Raw genomic sequence first — 21,598 nt, forward strand, 5'->3', positions numbered from 1 at the left:
TTATTTTTTTCCGACCTTTTTGAGATCATTTCCTGTACCTTAAATATAATAATATTTTGGCCTCTGGCAGACCTAGAAACTATAGGCAAAAATACCGTAACAAGTGTTTACGTAGTTAAAAGCAGAAGGCAGTAGCTATTTTTTTTCTTTAATAATGAATACTGTCAACATATCACAAAACATATAAGAAACATACACATGTATAAGTTTCAATGATTTCAACGTTTCATAGGTATCAAGTCATTCCAGTCAAGTTAAGTGGAGTGTTTGGAAAATTCTAAAATGAATTGAGACTCTTCATTGAATTAGAATATGGTTTCATGCAATATTTCCTCATCGCTGTAAGGCGGCACTGTTTTCACAATACTTGTGATCTTGTCCATTGAACATATATTCCGGAATCTACATGCTTTGCAAAAATCCAAGGACATTTATCCGCTTGTATATAAAGTGTCTTATTTTTATGCTTCTACCTATTTTGGACTAAAACTCTGTATAATTCAATAAATCCTCATTACATTTTATACCCATCAGAGTAACTCTTTTGCCTAACGGAAATGATTCCTAATTATTTCATAGCACATATAATCGGACAGCATCTATTTTGAACGGAGAGAGGAACCGAAAACATGCAGTGTACAGGGGCTTATTGGCTCGACCATTAGTAACAAACGTATAAAATCGTTAATTAGTTTTATAGTTTACTAATATATTTTCATAAGTTAATATTATCACATTAAGTTATGCAAGTATTATTAACATTAATACTAACTAACGTTATTTTCTTGTGTTCAGACGAAGTCATAAAATTGCTTATAAGATTATTATGAAAAATCCTTCAGCTTACTAATTATTTGTCTGTGTGATTATTGTTCAAATGACTGATCATTGGTGAACACTATACGCTCTTCCCCATCTCGAAGTTATCCAAGTTATATAGATATATAAAAATCATTTCTGTTAATTATAGGTAGATAGATAAATATGTTGTTCTGTGATGCTTCTACGTTAGAGTATGCATATCCGTCCATAATGAAAAATAAATATAGATATCACAATATAATAAGTGTGATTCAATTTAGTATTTTGTTTAGTCAATTTATATATAACTCTAATTATGTAGGACAATTTCAATGTCCTATTTCAGTATTACATTTATATATATTTTCAGGTTTATGTTTCTTTATGTTTCTAAATAAATATTTTGTGATATTTTAGTGGCGAAAGTGGAGCAGGTAAAACAGAAAGCACAAAACTGATTCTTCAGTATTTGGCTGCGATTAGTGGGAAACACTCGTGGATCGAGCAACAGATACTTGAAGCTAACCCAATCCTTGAAGGTTCGTATTTATGAATTCATTAGAATATTATAAATGTTTCTGATTTCTGAAACTTCATATATACGCATATAGCATTTCTTAAGTTATTTTTCAAAAGTTTAGGGCTTAGAATTTTCACTTTATCGTTTTATATTTCCGTAGTAGGAATAGAAACTTTATAAGATGGAAAAAAATCAGTTTTTGTAGAATATTCTACACGCTCGATGTATCGTTCTTTTCATTTGTAGCAGAGATTCTTTCATACGTTTAGTAACATATGTTCGCCAGTAGTAGTACTAGTAGCAATTGCAGCCATGGTTCTTTTCTTCAACTCCAAGTAATGTTTCATGTAATACAGAACGATTGTATACGAAATCTTTGATGAGACCCAAGAGGGAAAAAAATCATAATAGGTTAGGTCAAGTAGTGTAGGTGGCCAGATAGAAGAACAATATCAGCAGAAGCACGCAAAGCATTCCGTGTTCACTTGTACATAAAATGATTGCGACGCTGCTGTTTCTAGCATATTGAAAGGAGAAAGTACGTAACTCGCTGCGATGCAATGCGTTCGTCTCCTGCTGATTTTTTTTCTTTTTTTTTTCATCTAAAGCTAAGCTTCTTTCTGCTCCGTTTGTATTGGTTGCTTTTAATTAATGGAATTATGATATACGCTGTGCCCATATATGTTATTAGATAGATAGACGGTAGATGTTATGAGATTTGCTATCAGCAGCTCGTGGAGGTCATAATAATTGAAAGATGACGTTTTGGTCAAATTACAAGCTCTTTCCTTGACCATATTTGATTTGTGGTAAACCAGTATTGAGTGCCTATATTTCCTTGGAGACTCCCTTTTCTTTTACTTTATCATTTCGCCATAATCATTCACTTGCGTTTATAATAATTTCCATTTAGCTTTCAGTGTAGATACATTGAACGTTAGTTTAGAGAGTGCATTTAATTTCTGCAATTCATCTGTTGGTTCTTTCTTGTTATATATTAAGGTAGTTTTCAGCTCTGCAGTAAGAAAATAAGTTTTTTGTAATCATTTGAAAAAGTCTTTACTTGCTATCATTAATTAAAACAGTAAAAAAATGTTATTGTTTAACACATAATAAAAACATTTACTATTGTAGTATATAAGGAAACTAATGTAATACATTTTTTTCTTTAGCGTTTGGAAATGCCAAAACAATTAGAAACGACAACTCTTCACGATTCGGCAAATACATTGACATTCATTTCAACAAACAAGGTGTAATCGAAGGAGCCAAAATAGAACAGTATCTTCTGGAGAAATCGCGAATAGTTTCTCAAAGTACAGATGAACGAAATTATCATATATTTTACTGTATGTTAGCAGGTCTAGGAAAGGAAGAAAAGCAGAAATTAGATTTACAGGATGCTTCACAGTATAGATATTTGACTGGGGTAAGTTAAAGGCAAAGAATATATATATATATATATATATATATGTAGAATATCTGTAACTTGATTTTTAGTACATATATTCTGATTCAGTTTAAAGGAAATTGGCGAAAGTGTAATATGATTTTAGAGTAAACAGAATTCTTTCAGCCTCAAAATTTATAGACACATTGTACTAAACATGTATGATTACTTTAAAATAAGGCATCAAAGTTAAATGTACGCTAGCTACTTCGTTTCTTTCAAAATGAAGTACTTTCGTGGTCGTATATGCGCATAACACTGGTTTGGTTTGATTGGAGTTAAATGGTCTTTTTCAGTAGCAAGGCGATTTGAAGCGGAACTTCGACTTAAAATGTGGTTCGAACCATAATTGTGTAGTTATCTGGGGTTTAGTATTTCCACTCGGAAAAAACCTGGGACCATGCACACAAAAACTAAGGCATTAATCCTAACACTCTCTTCTGCTGTATTATTTTATAAAATAATCTACCAAATACGAGGGTCATTTAACTCGAAATAGCAACATAGTTGTGAAATGGAATGTAGTGAATCACCCACCTCAAGAAGGTTACAGTCCTTCGATGTAGTCTCCGCCAGCCTGTTGAACCCTTCGCCAGATGTCTGGTAACCGTTGAATACCTGTCAAAGCCCCACTTTGTAAGGCACGAACAATGCTGGGAATGTCTCTGAAACATTTGCACCTGAGAGGTTCTTTCATTTTTAGGAAAAGATCAAAATCGCAGGGACTCATATCCGGAGAGTATGGCGGATGCTCCAGTACCTCTCAACCCCATCGTCGTAACAGAGTCTGTACTGGATTGGCTGTATGGCATCTGGCATTCTCGTGTAGGAGAATTGGTCCAGACTCCAGGAGATGTGGACGTTTGCGCCGCAATGCTGATCGCAAATGGTGACTGAGGTATGAAGTATAGTTTGCAGCATTGATGGTAACGCCCGGTGGAACTTGATGTGACAGGATAATGCTTTCGTGGTCGTATGACATTATCGTTATCACTTTCACGTTTGCTGGCTCTTGCCTAAGCTTTTCGGTCGTGGAGATTCTGGGTGGCGCCATTCACTCGACTGACGTTTCAATTCAGGCTCGTAGGATCTCCCCATGTTTCGTCACTTGGAATAATGCTGTGCAAGAAGTCATCACCTTCCTCATTGTAACGTTGAAGATGTAGCGCACACATTCCCACCTATGCCACTTTTGAACCTCGGTCAGAGCATGGGGTACCCATCTGACTGCAATTTTCCTCATGCCAAGATCTTGTGTTAGCATGCGGAATATTAATCCGGAAGAAATTTCCAGTTCCTGCGCCAATTCACTAAAGTCCAGCGCCAATCACCGTCAAGCAGTGTCCGTAGTCTTGCAAGATGAATTTCGTCCGTAGCCGTTGGCATATGCCCTCCATCGTGCATTTCGTCTGTTGACTGTCGTCCCTCCTGAAATGCTGCAACCTGTCTCACCACTGTCCGATACGGTAGACCAGTTTCACTACAGGCCTCTACTAATCCTCTGTGAATCGTCCTAGCATTTCAGCCTCGTGTCACCTGGAATTTAATAAACACATGCTGTTCTGCACGCGTGAACATTGCGTTAGGGCGGTATTTCACACAACAATCATTTTAACAATGTCTACTATCCACACATACACATACCGTAATATGGGACAGCAGCAGTGTTGAACTGATTCGTACACATCCACGGAACACACTACGTTCGTCATTTGTCTCCTGCCAACACGAAAATCCAATCGTGTCAGTGTTGCCAGTTCGAGTTAAATGACCCTCGTAATAAAATTAACAAAAATTTACGCTGACAAATTGTTAGTTATGATTAAAAGCACAGGCAACAATATGCTCGTAAAAAGCAGAGTTATGTATATATGTCAAATTTCATATCATAATCATGGATTCGATTGACATAAATTGAAGTAAAACCATTTATAATTTCTTTGATCAGCTTCAATACTTTTAACGTTTATTGTTCTATAACTAGTATTTAAAATTACATTAATATAAATTATAACAGATTCAACTTAAAATGTACAAACTAGGTACTATTCATAATATTGCATTTATAACAACTTGGCTTTCAGCCGGGGGATAATCTCGTTGGTACATTATTATTTTAATATCATATCTCATGGCAATACCAATACAATAGTTGTAATAGCATTTAATATCAAATAAAGCACAATTTTAAAAACTGTCGTATATTCAAATAACTTAATTTTTGTAATTTCTGATATCCAGTATGCAAGGAAACCATTTGTAATAATAATAAAAAAAAAATCCTACTTAATTTATTTAACAATGGCACTTCTTCAATGTTTGGACAAGGTGTTACGTGCTAGCAGGTGATCTCTATTTTGTCAGTCTTCGTTGGGGTGTCGTTTCCGTGATAATGTCCTTGTCAGTTTGCAATATTAAGTTTATAATTGCAATGTTGTGTGTGTGACCCTACTGAAAGGTTATCGGAGCTTATTGCTTAGAGAAGTACATTAGATATTTTATTTTATTATTTTTTTTAAAATTCTTTCCTGCTCTGAGCTCTAAATGACAAAAATAAACCAGACTCTAATTTTATGCAATTTTGCATGTAGCTATAGTAAACTGAATTTTACCTTACTATTCAAAAACAACAACATTCATTTGTTTCCTTTTTTACTTTTATTTTTAACATTCAACTATATAAGGGATTATTTATGTTGCAGGGTGGTAGCGTTACATGCGAGGGACGAGATGACGCCGCGGAATTTGCTGATATTAGATCAGCAATGAAGGTTCTTATGTTTTCCGACCAGGAAATATGGGAAATCTTAAAATTACTCGCAGCGTTGTTACATATGGGAAATATCAAATACAAAGCAGCTGTGATAGGTAAGTAGGCTATACCAAACTATGAGGTTTAATATTTATTTTTATTTTTCTTTCTTTCTTTAGTTTTTGGTACTTCAAGCTATACTTCGTAGCAAAGCAAATTCGACGTAAAAAGGTGATGAAATACCAAGAGAAGATGAACAGTCTTTAAATAAACCTTATCTGATTTTACATTGGTTTAGTTTCATGATGAGTTATAGCAGTGTTACATGAAATACTGAAAAAGAAAAAAGAAAAAAAAATCTTTCATCAAATATACATGAATAATAAAATTTGATTAATAGGAGATACAAGAGAAAATTAAAATAAAGCTGAGCATAATGTTTTTAGCTTATATGTATAAACTTTTAAATATTCTTTTATTTTATGTAATCTTTAAGTAGTTACTACGTTTTAGGCTTAATTAGATGCTGATTTGTTAATATTTTCTTGCATCGCCGCAGATGTTAGATCATATGTCTAAAGAAACACCTAAGAGAATCTAATGAATTATAGCTACATAAATTTACACGTTCATATATTAATTTGGCTTCTTCTACCTTTGCAGACAATTTAGATGCAACCGAGATTCCAGACCATTCCAACGTTACGAGAGTGGGAGGTTTACTAGGTGTTCCTAAACAGGCCTTAATCGATGCTCTTACTAGTAAGACTATCTTTGCTCACGGGGAAACCGTGGTAAGTATTAGATAACAAGTAAATACATACTGTATTTATATAGCTGATGCTTCCAAAAGTTACAGATATATGTAATAACTACCGAACTAACAATAATTATACAGATGGTTAAAAGAAAAGAAACAACAATGTATCTCCTAAAACAATACGACAGATCTTTGTAAGATACTATTATTTTAGGAGATGTATTTTTTTTTTTAAAGTCGTGCAGATAATTAGTTCAGGAATTCTATGCTTCATAGTTAATTTTGGAATATTCTATATCTATTGTCAGCATTTTAGATAAATGGTACGGATCACCACAATAAACTTTCTTGCTCTAATTTCTTAAACTAAATCTTGATGTGCTGCATTTATTAATGAATTATTTTCGCGTGAAATAGAACAAAATTATAAAATGTTGTCGGAAAATTTTGCTCAAAGAAAGCTCACTTCCAAAAGTATACTATCTCTCGTAAACTTTCCATAAGAAAATGATGATACAATGTGTTAGACTTTCTGATGGAACATTGGTATATAAAATAATATTGCAGAAGTCGTATTTTCACAAAACTACCAAAAACTCACCCGATGAAATATGAAGTGGGGTAACTTACTCTTGTATTATTGATATTCTTATGGAAGTTAGTTTTGTGCAACACTATAGGAATATTAATTAAATATTTATTTATGAAATATGAACAAAATCGCCTGAGTCGTTTACGAGAAAGTAGTCTGAAAAGAAACTCACCCCAAGAGTAAGTTACCTCCTTGTAAATTTATTTCTAAGGAGTAATTTACGCAACATTATAGTGTTATTAATGAAATACATGAACAAAATCGCTGAGCCGATTTTGAGAAAATCGTCTAAAAATAAACTACACCTCGTAGATTTTTTTCGGAACAAATAAATTCTCATATTGTCAGGATATTAATGACATTAATATATGAAATATGAGCAAAATGTCCTGAGTCGTGTTTGAGAAAATCGTCCGAAAAAAAAAAAAAAAAAAAAAAACCCTACCTCTTGTACTACTATGAGCAAAATAAATGACGCGTCTCTTTATTTTGAAGTTTTTTGAAAATATCTCCGTTTTCTTTATATGTTCGAAATTTCGGAAGGTTTCCCCAGCAGGACAGGTTAATAACAAACCCGTTTTTAATATTTGTGTTAGATATTAGCTTAAAATAAAGAAATTAGAAGCAAAAAACATTAAATCGACAGAAATCTCGAGAATTACCAACTCTGCTAAAGTGGGAAATTTTCAAGAACGCGAGGGAATTCTGCAGTTCAACACGAAGCAGCGACATCTATGTCATTGAGAGAAGCGTGGATTAGATCTACAAACGAAAATTTTAACGAAATATTTCTAGTATGTCTTATTATATGCATTATCAGCGAACTCCAAATATATGAATCTATGCTAAGTATTAACGTATAGATAGTGCAAATAGTGGAAATTACCTATGGAAAAAGACGAATTGTTAGCCCAATCGTAATGAAAAATCGTCTTTACTGTAGAACAGGTTCAGCTTACGTAAGAGAGCAAATAGCTCAGTTAGATAAAGCAACGAGTTGGTATACCGAAGGTAGACGGTTCGAATCCCGTGGAAGTACTGTTGTCATTTTTATCACTAAGGTTATTTTATTTATTTTTTATTTGGGAAAGAATCAAAATGTAACATATGTGTAAAACTCATGACGATACCAAAAAAAAAAAAAAAGTTTGGATATTTTGATAACAGATTTCCCTATTAAATGTTTAATTTTCTCTATAAATATTTGTCTTAAATTGAAATTGTTTTGAATTTACTACATAAGCAAAGTTGCCCGAAGGAGGAGAGCTCAAGTAATAGATATTCTACGTAAAAGCAACCTATTGTAGAATGATGATGCTTCTTACCTTCAGCACATAATCTTAACGTTAGAGAGTCAGAGAGAGAAAAATCCTGTTTTTCCTCCCCTATGACCACTCATCTTAAAGCTCTATCTATAATGATTCGTGTCACATAATTTCGGCTCTCCAAAGACATTCATATTTATTATTATTATTATTATTATTATTATTATTATTATTATTATTATTATTATTATTATTATTATTATTATTATTATTATTTCTGAATATGAGCCAGAGCCCACTCTGAAAAATTGCATCTGGCGTTCTGAGTGAAAGTTCTATGGGACTATTAGAAAAATATATTCCCGTTTCCACGCTGATGGTAGAATTTCTTAAACAGTTATTGAATTACGTTCGAAAGCTAGGCGTAAATAGCGCCCCCGCAACAATGTGGCGTGGGGACCGCACAAGCTGCAAGGCCAAAAAATATACAGAAAGTACGCCGGGGCGGAGCAGGCCAAATTTTCACACGGGCCAAGTGACTTTTTGGCGCCCTTCCCCTAGTAGTAGCCTATATTTTACATTTTATCATAGTGTTTTTAATAGTTTAAACCAGGAGCGTCATTTCAGATTTTGCTTTGGGGCGGGGGCAAGACCTCTTGATATAAGTAAAATTTCGCGTTTTTCACTGATTTACTACTATTCTAATGATAAAATCTATATACATCTCAAACTCAGGGGGGGGCAAATGCCCCTCCCTGCCCTCCCTAAATGACGCCCCTGTTTTAAACCCATTTTCAAAAAGAAATCCATTACCTAGGAAAACTTCACAAAGAATATGGCCCGCTATAAACAATACCAACTCCACCCCCTCTGGTCTAGTGGCTAGCACGCCTGCCCTCTGTGGTACCGGGTCCAATTCCCGGTGGATTACTGTTGAACGATAAAAGTGGTTCGGATTCCACTATAATTAGTATCCACATCTCCCTTGCCCATTAAGGCATAACCGTGGAACGCTAAACTCAAGCAAACAAACAAACAATACTTAATTCCCGGCACTCTTTATTCTACATGCCATCTCTCAATTTTTCGATACAGCCCCCTTAGTACTATGAAACTCTCTTCTTCCATAGTGAAATGTAAAAAGATCATATAATTGCCACTACTTTACAAGAATATAAACCAAAAACGTCAGTAGAAAGCACATTGTAAAATTTACTTTTTGAGGCTCGTTTTGGTGCCCCTCTTTCTATGGCACCCCGGGCAGTCGCCCGGCCCTTAGTCCGCCCTTGAAAGTACGGACGCATAACTAAGGACTGCGGAGGAGAGGTTAACCTTCATGTTATGCCACTGGTTTGACGTGTTTGAAATGTTCAGTAAGTGATCGGTTAGTGAAATAATTTCGACGGTTACTGATGTTTAAAGTTTAGGTAAGACAAAGCTACCTAATCAAATACATTTGTTATCGCGATGTCACAATTTGATTTTTCCTCACATAAAAAAGATAAAAACAATAGTAATAAAAACCCTTACTCGTACTGGGCTCCTAACTAACTAACAATCTAATTCTTACAGACTAGTTGCTCTGACCAACTGAGTTTCGATTTCTTACGCGAAAGAAGTCTGTTATATTAAGAGGCATGCTTTTCATTATCAAAACTGTTCGAAGTAATACGAACATGGCTTAAGAACAGAGACGGAACTGAATTACCACTCGATTGACCTTGAGGGCAAATCACCAAAGCGTAGCTATAAACGTAAGTTCCAGCATGCATTTCTCTGGAGTTGTGTTCAGTATTCCTATCTGCCAGTCATGCTTGTTCGTAGGAGTAATATGTTACAAACCTAACCTTTCGATAGAGCACAATGACAGAGAATCAGAGGAAAGAAACTCTTGCCATTGTGAACGTGGGATACCACACTGTGCAATAAAACTGACGCGTCTCCTTGAAGTGATATTTCATCGAAAATAACTCGTTTTCCTTTATATAGTCTATCCGAAGTTTTTGAGGGTTTCAAAATGAGGAAATGTTACTGACAAACAAGAACGCATTTAGGGGTGGGTCTAGGGGGTCCGGACCCCCTCTGAAACCCCAACTTTTCTGTAAATTTAGCCTAATTTTGGGGATTATCTTTTAAAATTTTATTATAATTTATCCTAATATTGAAGTCGGACCCCTCCCGAAATAAATTACTGCATACGTGTCTCTGACAATTTTCAATATATTCGTTAAATAATAAAGTAAAATAACTAAATTAGGAGCAAAAAGCTTTAACACGGGCTAACTTTTGTCTACTGCCAATATTGCTACAAGGGATATTAATAGCAAAAACTGCTAGTCAATGCTAAACCTTGGAACGTCATCCCGAACAAGTCTATTATTAAGAACTACATATGGAACATGTTATTAAAACTTATCCAGCTTTTATCTGGCATGAAATTATTATATACACCAAAATTCACTCTCCTAAAATGTGTATCTAAACAATGTACGAAGCAATGAAAATTTTTTATCGAAATATTTGGGCAGGAAACTCTAACAGCCAGCCATTTTATTTAAATCGTAATAAACCCTGTAACCGTACGTTAACGTGAGGACAAAGCTTGGTCCATTGGTAAATTGTTTGAAGAATAAAAACTCAATGTTCGTAGGTTCGAATCTATCCAGTCACCACAACATTTTATTCTTATGTGTAACGATGAAATAAGAAAAAAATGTATAACCGTTAAGTCAAAACTTCAACCAAGTCTGAAGAGAACAATACTAAAATAGTAACACAATGACGTCAACCAAAAATTATTTCATGTAGCGTTTGGACGAAATTACAGCTGTTAACAATTGCAGAAATAAAAACAGACTGATAGCTGTAATGCAATCTAGACTTCTGAATGCATTTACTTCCTGAGAACTTCCGTCTCGTCATTGGTATGCCGTTAATCATTGTAAAACCTTTCAATTGGAAGTGAAATGACACAAACTAAAACAGTTTTAAATCAATAAATAATGTCTATGTGTAAAAGTAGGTGTCTTTTATCTGTAGTTCTGAGTTCCTTTTACTTTGAAGTGACAAATGAGAGAAGAAAGTATGGTGTTCGAAAAAAAAAAATCAAATTTGAGATTTCAACGAATTTACACGTATTATAGCCCCTAACACCGAAAAAGTTATTTTTCGATACATGTCTATCTGTTCGTCCGTCCGTTCGCTACACTTTTCTGTGCACTCGCCTAGAGGCCATACCGTTCAACTTATCTGCACCAAATTTTAGTTTAAGATTTTCATAGTATTTCCTATAGTTTTTTTTATTTCCCTCCTACTCCCAAAACAAGGCTAGTTTCCTGTACGGTGAAAATAGAAAAAAGATATTTTCTCATAACTGGCTCTAACGATCTTGTTTTCTTTCTTTTTTTATAAATCAATATTTAATTAGCAACCCTATTTTGTGGTATAAGGCATTTATCTGAGAAAAATCTACAAGGGGTAGTTTATACTAAGGGGGTGAGTTTTTTCTCAGTGATTTTCTCAAAATGGACTCAAATGTTTTCGTTCATATTTCATAAATAAAGATTTCATTAATAACTTATCAATATGGCATAACTCGTTTGTCCTAAAAAAATGCGAGGGGTAGTTTATTCTTGGTGGAGTGTTGTCTGGGCGATTTTCTCAAAAACGACTCAAAAGAGTTTATTCATATTTCAAAAATAAATATTTCGTTAATAACCGAACAATATGGCAAAACTCATTTGTCCTGAAAAAATATGCGAGGGGTAGTTTACTCTTGAGGGTGTTTTTCCTCCACGGTTTTCTCAAAAATGAGTCAAGCAATTTTGTTCGTACTCAGAAATAAATATTTCATTAAAAACCTAGTAATATGGAATAACTCGCTTACCCTGAAAGAATCCTCAAGAGATAGTTTATTCGGGGAGTTATTTTTCCCTCACGATTTTCTCAAAAATTACTCGGATAATTTTATTTATAATTCATAAATAAGTATTTCATTAATAACCCTATATTTTAGTATGTCATTTCTATGAAAAACAATTACAACGGATAGTTTATTTTTGGGGTCAAGGTTATTTCCCCGACAATTTTCTCGAACGACAGGCGAGTTTGTTCAAATTTCGCAAATAAATATTTCATTAATAACCAAAAGTATATCTTAACTCATTGTTCGAAACAATTCACAAGAGGTAGGTTACTCTTGACGTGTTCTTTTTGAACGACTTTCCCAAAGTGACTCATTTGATTTTTTTCATATTTCATAAACAATGATTGCATTAATTGTCTATTATATGTCTAATGAAAATGTGCTCAAAGTGTGAGTTAGTTTTGTAGTGTGGATTTTCTTCAATCGAAGTTTTTTATTCGATAATCTGATATTCGATGTATTTGAATAATACGATAACTTTATTCGTATTATCCAAATACACACTTCAGTAACAACTGCGGCCTAACACAGTTAAGAAATTGAATTGAAAAAGTTTAGTGCGGTGGCCCTGTAATTGAATATTTTTTGAGAAACTCCCTAGCTTTTTGTGGTAAACTTAGGCTTTTCTTTTTCGAGCGACAAAAGAGAGAAGAAAATATAGTGATTGTGAAAATAATATCAAATTCAGATTTCAACGGATTTACATGTTTCATGGCGTCTACATACCGAAAATGTGACTTTTCGACACCCGTCCTTCCGGTCCGTCCGTTCGGCACACTTTTATATGCACTCGCCTAGAGGCCATACCGTTCAACTTATCTACACCAAATTTTAAACTTAGGGTTTACTTAGTATTCTTACAGGAGCTTTTCCATTTTTTCCTACCACCTAAAATAAGTGTGGTTTACAAACAGCCGAAAATCGAAAAACGCTATTTTCTCAAAAATGGTTTTAACAATTTTGTTTATTTTTCATTAATCAATATTTAATTAACAACCCTATATTGCAGTATCAGATATTTCTCTTAGAAAAATTTACAAGGGGTAGTTTATTCTTGGAGGTGACTTTTTCTCGACGATTTTCTCAGAAAAGACCCTGGCGAATTTTGTACACACTTCATAAATAAATATTTGACCTTACAACATGGTATAAGTCAATTGACCTGAAAAATATATGAGTAGTAGTTTATTCTTGGACTTGAATTTATTCTCAGTGAGTTTCTCAAACACGACCAGTTGGCAACCCTGTATCTCGACAACGAAGCTGAATTCGAAAACTGCAAGAGGACCATTTGTCTCCTTTTGATGTCACGAATCACCTCCCGAAGTTTGTGGACATCTTTCAGGTTCACCCTTAATGAAGCTTCTTTTCGAAAAGTTAACTATTAACTTTAGGCATTGTTTATCTTTTTTTAAATCACAAATGTCGTTATTAATTTTAAGGCAGAGAACTTCTTCTGAGAGAATAGATCTTGAAAGATAATATTAAAACTTAGACTTTTGATTTCGAGACATTCCAGACAAGACGAGACATTTTACAAGCTATCTCGTGTCCAAAACATTTGCCTCGTATTATCTTGGATGTCACAAAGCGCGTCTTGTCTCTTTCTCGAGACATGTCTTATCTCGTGCGCATTCGTTAACACTTGGAAAGGATTATCTTTCTACTCAAAGCATTATTTTTATAATGGTTGCATATTTATGATAATTGCTGTCCACATAAATTACAGTCCTTTCAGTTGAATTAATTTTTATTATTATTATTATTGAAATTGCAATATCTAGTTTAACGTTGGTCGATTGTGCACCTACGCTAAGGGAGAATGATGATGAATGAAATGGTGAAATGAAGAAAGTGGGAGGAAAATGGAAAATCTCAAGAAAACACATACCCATGCACACGGTATTTGTCCACCTCAAATTTCACTTGGCGCGAAGTGGAATCGAGCCACGGACCCCATGCACCAAAGGTGAATGCTCTATTATTATTATTATTATTATTATTATTATTATTATTAATAATAATAATAATAATAATAATAATAATAATTGTAGCGAGCTCAACGGGTTTCAACCGTTCGACTTAACCAACGTTTGGATGCCTATTCGTTCGTCGGCTCCATGAGAACTTCTCATAAAAGACATTTCATTTTAATGAAACTAGTAAGTGCCTTCTTTTAGCTCTGCGAAGTAACTATTGCTTGGAATATGAATCTGCAAAACATAAGAGGTAAAATTAACCAAATGGTGCAAGTTTCCACTTATATATACAAAACAATTTTGCAATATCAACTACGTGAATCTTGTCCCATAAAGAAGCCGAAACCCCTACACCGAAGAGCCCTCCGAGATTTGATCATTGTCCACACGGACTGAAATTGTCATTTGAAGCCAAGGCTTTAATATGAAGCCAATAATTTCTTTAAAATAGACGGAAAATTCGGAAGTTATAAGCATTTTCATATTTTTGCCTTTTCTTATAAGGGAGCCCCCCCTATACTGAAGAGCCCCCCCCCCCCGGAGATTTGATCATTGTCCACTCGGACTGAATTTGTCATTTGGAACCAACACATTAATACGAAGCAAAATATTTCTTTAAAATAGACGAAAAATTCGAAAGTTATAAACATGTTAATAATTTTGCCTTTTCTCATAAGGGGGCCGTATTAGCCTACACTGAAGAGACCCACGAGATTTGATGATTGACCACTTGGACTGAAATTCTCATTTGAAACCACAACTTTTAATATGAAGCCAAAAATTAAACTTTTACATCAATTTAAACTGACTGGGTTCCGGTTCCCCCCACTATTGTTTAGTTTAGTTAAGTGGTAATTTGTGACAGCTTCACATCATCAAAAGAATGTTTCACTTCAACTCCCCTCCCCCAGGAGTTCGTGCTGGATCCACCACTGGAATCAATAGACACTCTTCCTATTCTTTTTGTCACCCTTGATTGTGTAGGGGCTCCCTCGTACAAATAAAGAAGCGGTAATATTACAATCAAGGGGCGCTATATATTAGGTATTTTTTTAGTTACCTACCCCTAACCGCACAGGGCCATCTTTCGTAGAATAAAAAATATTACGTGATATTCCAATCATGAAAGGGGAGAGGATGCTGTAAATATATTTCTTATTCATTTTGTCTGTCCTGCTTATCAAAAATTACTTTCTGTTGGAAGGGTACTGAAATGAGAGGGGCAAAATAAAAAGTCGTACCCCCTCCTACATGGTTGCTTAAATAAGTACTAAAGAAAGCATTTTAAACTAAGATATTTAAGATTTAAACTAGGAAACTAAGATATCCTTACATTATGTAAGGATGGCATATTCAGGATTATTATTATTATTATTATTATTATTATTATTATTATTATTATTATTATTATTATTATTATTATTTGAATGTTTTTGGAGCACCGAAATTTTGTGAGACGAACAATGATATGTAGAGGTTTAAGATGGGTGGTCATAGAGGAGGAAAAACCAGGATTTTTCTCTGTCTGACTCTCTAACGTAAAGATTATGTGCTGAAGGTAAGAAGCATCATCATTCTACAATAGGTTGCTTTTACGTAGAATATCAATTACTTGAGTTCTCCTCCTTCGGTCTACTTACCTTATGTAGTAAATTCAAAACAATTTCAATTCAATACAAATACATTAAAAAAATTTCCGTAATTAAACATCTAGGGAAAATTAAACATTTAATAGGGACATCTGTTATCAAAATATCCAAACACGTAGATAGAAGAGTATCTAGTGAGAAATATTGTAAAACTTTATAAAATTCTCCAAATTAGAATTAACATTTACTGGGAAACATTCGTTATGCGCCAGCGAGCATATGGTGAACAGTGAGCACAGGGGAAATAATTACGAAACTGTTTGCAAACAAAATTAGGGACGCTAATGCAAGTGCGACAACGGCATTTTTTCTTTTTTTGGTATCGTCATGAGTTTTACACATACGTTACAATTTAATTCTTTCCCACATAAAAAAATAAATAAAATAACCGTAGTGTAGAGATAAAAATGACAACGGCACTTCCATGGGATCGAACCCGCTACCTTCAGCATACAGACTCGTTGCTTTAACTAACTGAGCTATTTGTTTTTTTACGTGAATTGAGCCTGTTCCGGTAAAGACGATATTTCATTACGATCGTCCTACCAATTCGTCCTTTTCCATAGATAATTTCCACTATTTGCTCTATCTTTATGTTAATACTTAGCATATATTCATATATTTGGAGTTTGCAGATAATGCATATAATAAGACATACTAGAAATATTCGTTAAAAGTTTAGTTTGTAGATTTAATCCACATTTCTCTCAATGACATAGATGTCGCTGCTTCGTGTTGAAATGCAGAATTCCCTCGTGTTCTTGAAAATTTCCCACTTTAGCAGAGTTGGTAATTCTCGAGATTTCTGTCGATTTAATGTTTTTTGCTTCTAATTTCTTTATTTTAAGCTAATATCTAACACAAATATTAAAAACGGGTTTGTTATTAACCTGTCCTGCTGGGGAAACCTTCCGAAATTTTGAACATATAAAGAAAACGGAGATATTTTCAAAAAACTTCAAAATAAAGAGACGCGTCATTTATTTTGCTCATGGTAGTACATTCTCTTAGGACAGACGAGTTATGTCAGTTTGTCAAGTAATTAATGAAATATCTATTTATGAAATATAAAAAAATCGCGGAGTCGATTTTGATAAAAATCGCTTGAAAAAACTCATTTCCAAGCGTAAACTACCCCTTCTCGATTTTTCCCAGAAATACGGCTTATACCACAGTATAGGATTGTTACTGTAAATTTGATTTATGAAATACAGTATGAACAAAATCGTTAGAAACCTCTCTGAGAAAACAACAAATTTAATTTTCACCCTTCAGTAAGGTACCCTTAATTTTAATGGGCGGAAGAAAATTCGAGAAACCTCCTGGAGAATCACATAAAACCTTAAGTTTACAATTTGGTCTAATACGTTGAACGGTATGGCCTCTAGGCAAATGTACATCAGGACAAACAGAGGGACAGATGTCGAAAAATGACTTTTCGGCGTGTATGAGCCATGAAACGCGAGAAAATCCGTTGAAATCTTCAACTCGATTTTTTTTCGCGACTACCATACCTTCTTTCCTTTCGTCGCACGAAAGTATAAAATGAAATAGTTAATATATGTACTTTATGAGTTTTTATTGAGAGGTTATCAGGATATGTATCGAATTATATATTCTTTCGATAGTTAATTGTCAAATATTTGTGTAGTAATTTTGAATCTTTGATAAAGTGAAGATTAAAGAGGAGAAATATTAATATTTGTTTATAAAGTGGAGATTAAAAAGAAGAAATATCAATATTTGTTTAGCAAATGCAGCCTACATGTTATTTTTCTATTCCAGAAATGAAAAAAATAAAGAATTCTACGATTTTATAGAAGTAAAAAGACTAGTATAACAAACTTTATAGTCTTTAGTATAGGAAGGGAGGAAAGAAATACTTGAAGAGTAATTCACTTTTAAATACTTTCGAATATTTTGATATGGAATTAAATTTACATTTTTGAAATTTGTCTTGTAGGTGTCAACGCTTTCAAGGGAACAATCAGTAGATGTTCGAGATGCTTTCGTGAAAGGCATCTACGGCAGATTGTTCATATTGATAGTCAACAAAATAAACAACGCCATATATAAACCTAAATCAACTGCAAGAAGTGCTATTGGAGTTCTGGACATTTTTGGTTTCGAGAATTTCCACACGAACAGGTATGGAATTGTGTTCGTACTTTTATTCGATATCTGGGATATCAGTCTGTCCAGTCATTTTGCTTCAATTTATTTTTAAACGAGTTCCTATTATGTTAAACATAGGCTTAAGTAACTAAGCTAAGTTTATGTATATGCTGAAAGTCATAGATTGAACAGTAATTAAGTAAAAACGTTCACATTTCGTCAACTTATTTCATGTGAAACTAGAATTAATTTATACTCCGTAGGGATACAATTATTAATTAAGATATTAGGTAATAGGAAAGTTTGAAATCAATGTCACAAAACACTAACATTGACTATTAAAAGAGAAAGCTGTCTATTAAACAAACTCAAAAGAACGCAACAGGCAGGTCATCTGTGGATAATTGAAAAATCTCAATCTATTCCACTGAAAACGACAGGTGTGTTTTGTAAGCAATACGCTATCAAAGATAAGATTAGTCTTTTCAGATATTTTTAGTTGTGGATTAAGAACCAATTTATACAAAGCATAATGAACACATATATACTTAATAATTTTAATTGCCCATACATTAATGAAAATTTCTGATTAAAAATACGTAATAGTAAATTTCGTTCTAAAGTAATTCAATGCACATGTCAATGGAAAGGTATAATTGCTTTTCATTAACAACTTTAAAATTACTTTTCAGCTTTGAGCAGTTTTGTATTAACTATGCTAACGAAAATCTGCAGCAGTTTTTTGTTCAGCACATCTTTAAACTTGAACAAGAAGAATATAATTTGGAAGGAATTAATTGGCAGCATATAGAATTCGTAGACAACCAAGATGCTCTCGACTTGATAGCTATCAAGCAGTTAAATATCATGGCTCTAATTGATGAGGAGTCAAAATTTCCTAAGGTAAGTGTGATTCAGTTTCTTTAAATTTGTAATGTAAATTGACTTTTTTTTTTCGCTTTAAGGTGTGCACGGTGATTTAGTGGTAAAGTCTCAATTCTGGTAATTTATCAAGTCATATGAGCTTGTGATGGACAATATTATACCAATGGCTTTTCTTGGAATTCTTTAGTTGTCTTCCATTCTCCTCTTTCGACCAGTTTCCTATTATCATTATCTTATATTTTTCAGTATTCTCTTTAGTTTATGAAGTCCAGACGCTGAAAACGCTAATTGTAGACGCTAGTTTTCATACAATGGAACTGTTTCTTGAACTAGTCCTTTTATAAGATTTCAGAGATTTTTCGTTTTCAATTATTTTCATTAACTTTTGTCTCAAGGTGTAATTTTCCAGCCCGTTCCGCGACTACAAATTCTTACCCTTCTTATTTGACTTTTTATAATCACACATTTGTGATATCGTTTCACCTATTTTCGTTCCTCTTACTTATCAAATATAATCCTATTTCTTCTGTACTTTTACCCTGTACTTCATCGACTTTATTCTTAATAAGTATTAAGAGTTTTATAATAATTGTTTTAAAAACACTAAAGCAATAGTCTTGTGCTTTAGTATGTGAACTATATATATTTTCCATTTTGAGGTTTGTTTACTCAAGTTAATTTGGTTACTACTTTATATATATATATATATATATATATATATATATATATATATATATATATATATATATATATATATATATAAGTAGTAACCAAATTAACTTGTGTAAATAAACCTCAAAATGGATTAAGGAAAAATTTTGTAATGATTTTCGTAAAAAATCGGAAGTTTTCACATTTTAGCGTAATTCTTGTCTTGGAGTAGTAAGGTATAAATGGAAAAATTACTTCCTTTGTTATAGTTTTACTTTCTTTATTCTTACAACACGAAACATTCAACAAAATTTATTTGGAAGATTTTTTTTTTTTTGCGACTTGTTTTTTTTTTTTTTTTTTTAATTTTTATTATTTGTCAGAAGGTTTATAGACTGACTTAATTTGATTTAATTTCTTCATACTATTATACTCTTGAGATAAATAAGATTTTTTGTGTTGTTTCAACTAGTTCTTCATTCGATACCAATTAAGTAATCAAATTGAAATCTAAGGTGTATTTTAATTAAGATCGAAATGTATAAATTCCTTCTTTGAAACAAATCATGTTCTATCAATTTTATATGCATACTATCCCCTTTATTTTATTTATTTTTTAAGCAGAGAGAAATTGAACGTAAACTCAAGAAATAAAGCATCTGCTTCTTAATCAGAAGAAAAGTTTTAAGTCAGTTTCTTAATTTAATAGTTGCTTAATATTAATGAACTCCCATGCTTTGTTTCCAGGGAACGGACCAAACCATGTTGGCAAAGTTGCATAAAACTCACGGAAGTCATAGGAATTATTTAAAACCAAAATCGGATATCAATACATCGTTCGGATTGAACCACTTTGCTGGAGTAGTTTTCTATGATACACGGGGTAAGTGTTTTGGCACTAATTTGAAGGGCACATAATAACTTTTAAAACAAACACATTGAAAGAAAATATTTTTATGTCTACTTGAATGATCCTTGAATGAAAAAGGTTTCGTTCTTAAATAAAAACTAGCATTAAGCACCAAGAGTAATTCTTAATACTCCCAAAGCAACATTGTTTTTCCCTGCTTTCTTATGATTGCACGTTTTATCTTGGATTATGCAGTTCATGTGAAAATAATTCGTAAGATTAATATTTATTATAGGACATTTTCTACAGTACCATGGAACTGCAGTTTCTTTTTTCTTTTTAGATAATTATATCCAGTTGTTTCATAACTGAAATTACAATGCATAAATAAACTATGAGTGACACAAGCTAAAGAATCAATCGTGTGAATAAAATTCAGTACATCATGTAATGAATTTTGAAGGGAAATTAGTATATCTGAAACCTTTATTAATAATTTAAATATGGCATTATTTTATGCACACTATTCAAAGATTGTGTTACTATTGTGTTTTATTTCTCTTTTCTTTATAGGGTTCTTGGAGAAAAACAGAGATACCTTTAGTGCTGATCTTTTACAGTTAATTCACATATCCAGCAATAAATTTCTCCAGTTACTATTTGCGGAGGATATAGGAATGGGTTCAGAAACTAGAAAGAAGGCACCAACATTGTCAACACAATTTAAGAAGTCCTTGGATTCTCTTATGAAAACTTTAAGTAGCTGCCAGCCATTTTTTATACGATGCATCAAGCCAAACGAATATAAGAAACCTATGGTATGTGTATTTATGTTTGTAACCCTCGTATGAGTACGTAGAATTTATAAATCGAAAGAGGAAAGACAATTATTAGGGGGAGGGAGGAATACCCTGAAGAGCGCGGTAACAAAGTTGGTAAAGTGTCTACCTGCTATTCTGGTGGCTCCTGGTTCGATTATTCTTTCATTCTACTCTGTTTGGACTGCGGTGCAGTAGTTCACCTGGTCTCTGTCAAATAAATTCCTCGTGGTGCTGATCACATCACATTTTCCAGTAGCCGAGCTCATGGAATTGTGAAGCATTATCGTCACAACTTTTTTGGGCCACGTCAGGCTGTCCAGAATGAGAATTACTTTTGCCTGAAATAAATAATGTATTAGAATATGTTATGACATATTCAACTAACTTTAAAAAGCGTTATAAGACAAGATTTGACTTATTATTTGAGAAAAAACTGTTAGATATGAAATTATAGTTACGGATATTTATCTCAATGTAAATTGCTCGTGCCAATATCTAAGAAAGTAATCTGTTGTCAGGTTACACACAGATTACTTATTTGGTATTACTTGAAATTATAGTCATTCACAATTCGTCTCTTTTT

At 33.2% G+C, this 21,598-nt stretch overlaps 1 protein-coding gene across 2 annotated transcripts in view; it reads left to right on the plus strand.

Annotated features, from left to right (window-relative positions):
• Positions 1-21,598, plus strand: part of ck (unconventional myosin-VIIa ck) — a 234,346-nt gene that overhangs the window by 139,400 nt on the left and 73,348 nt on the right. For both annotated transcript variants that reach the window (XM_081769036.1, XM_081769038.1), the window contains exons 6-13: positions 1,219-1,340; positions 2,494-2,750; positions 5,474-5,639; positions 6,187-6,317; positions 17,657-17,841; positions 18,501-18,711; positions 20,092-20,227; positions 20,768-21,012. In XM_081769036.1, the coding sequence (XP_081625162.1) occupies positions 1,219-1,340; positions 2,494-2,750; positions 5,474-5,639; positions 6,187-6,317; positions 17,657-17,841; positions 18,501-18,711; positions 20,092-20,227; positions 20,768-21,012 (1,453 nt within the window). The remainder of the gene's footprint in view (positions 1-1,218; positions 1,341-2,493; positions 2,751-5,473; positions 5,640-6,186; positions 6,318-17,656; positions 17,842-18,500; positions 18,712-20,091; positions 20,228-20,767; positions 21,013-21,598) is intronic.

The sequence above is a fragment of the Thermobia domestica genome, chromosome 8 (genome assembly GCF_964235325.1).
Source record: "Thermobia domestica chromosome 8, izTheDome1.hap1.1, whole genome shotgun sequence".
NCBI classification, from domain to species: Eukaryota; Metazoa; Arthropoda; class Insecta; order Zygentoma; family Lepismatidae; genus Thermobia; species Thermobia domestica.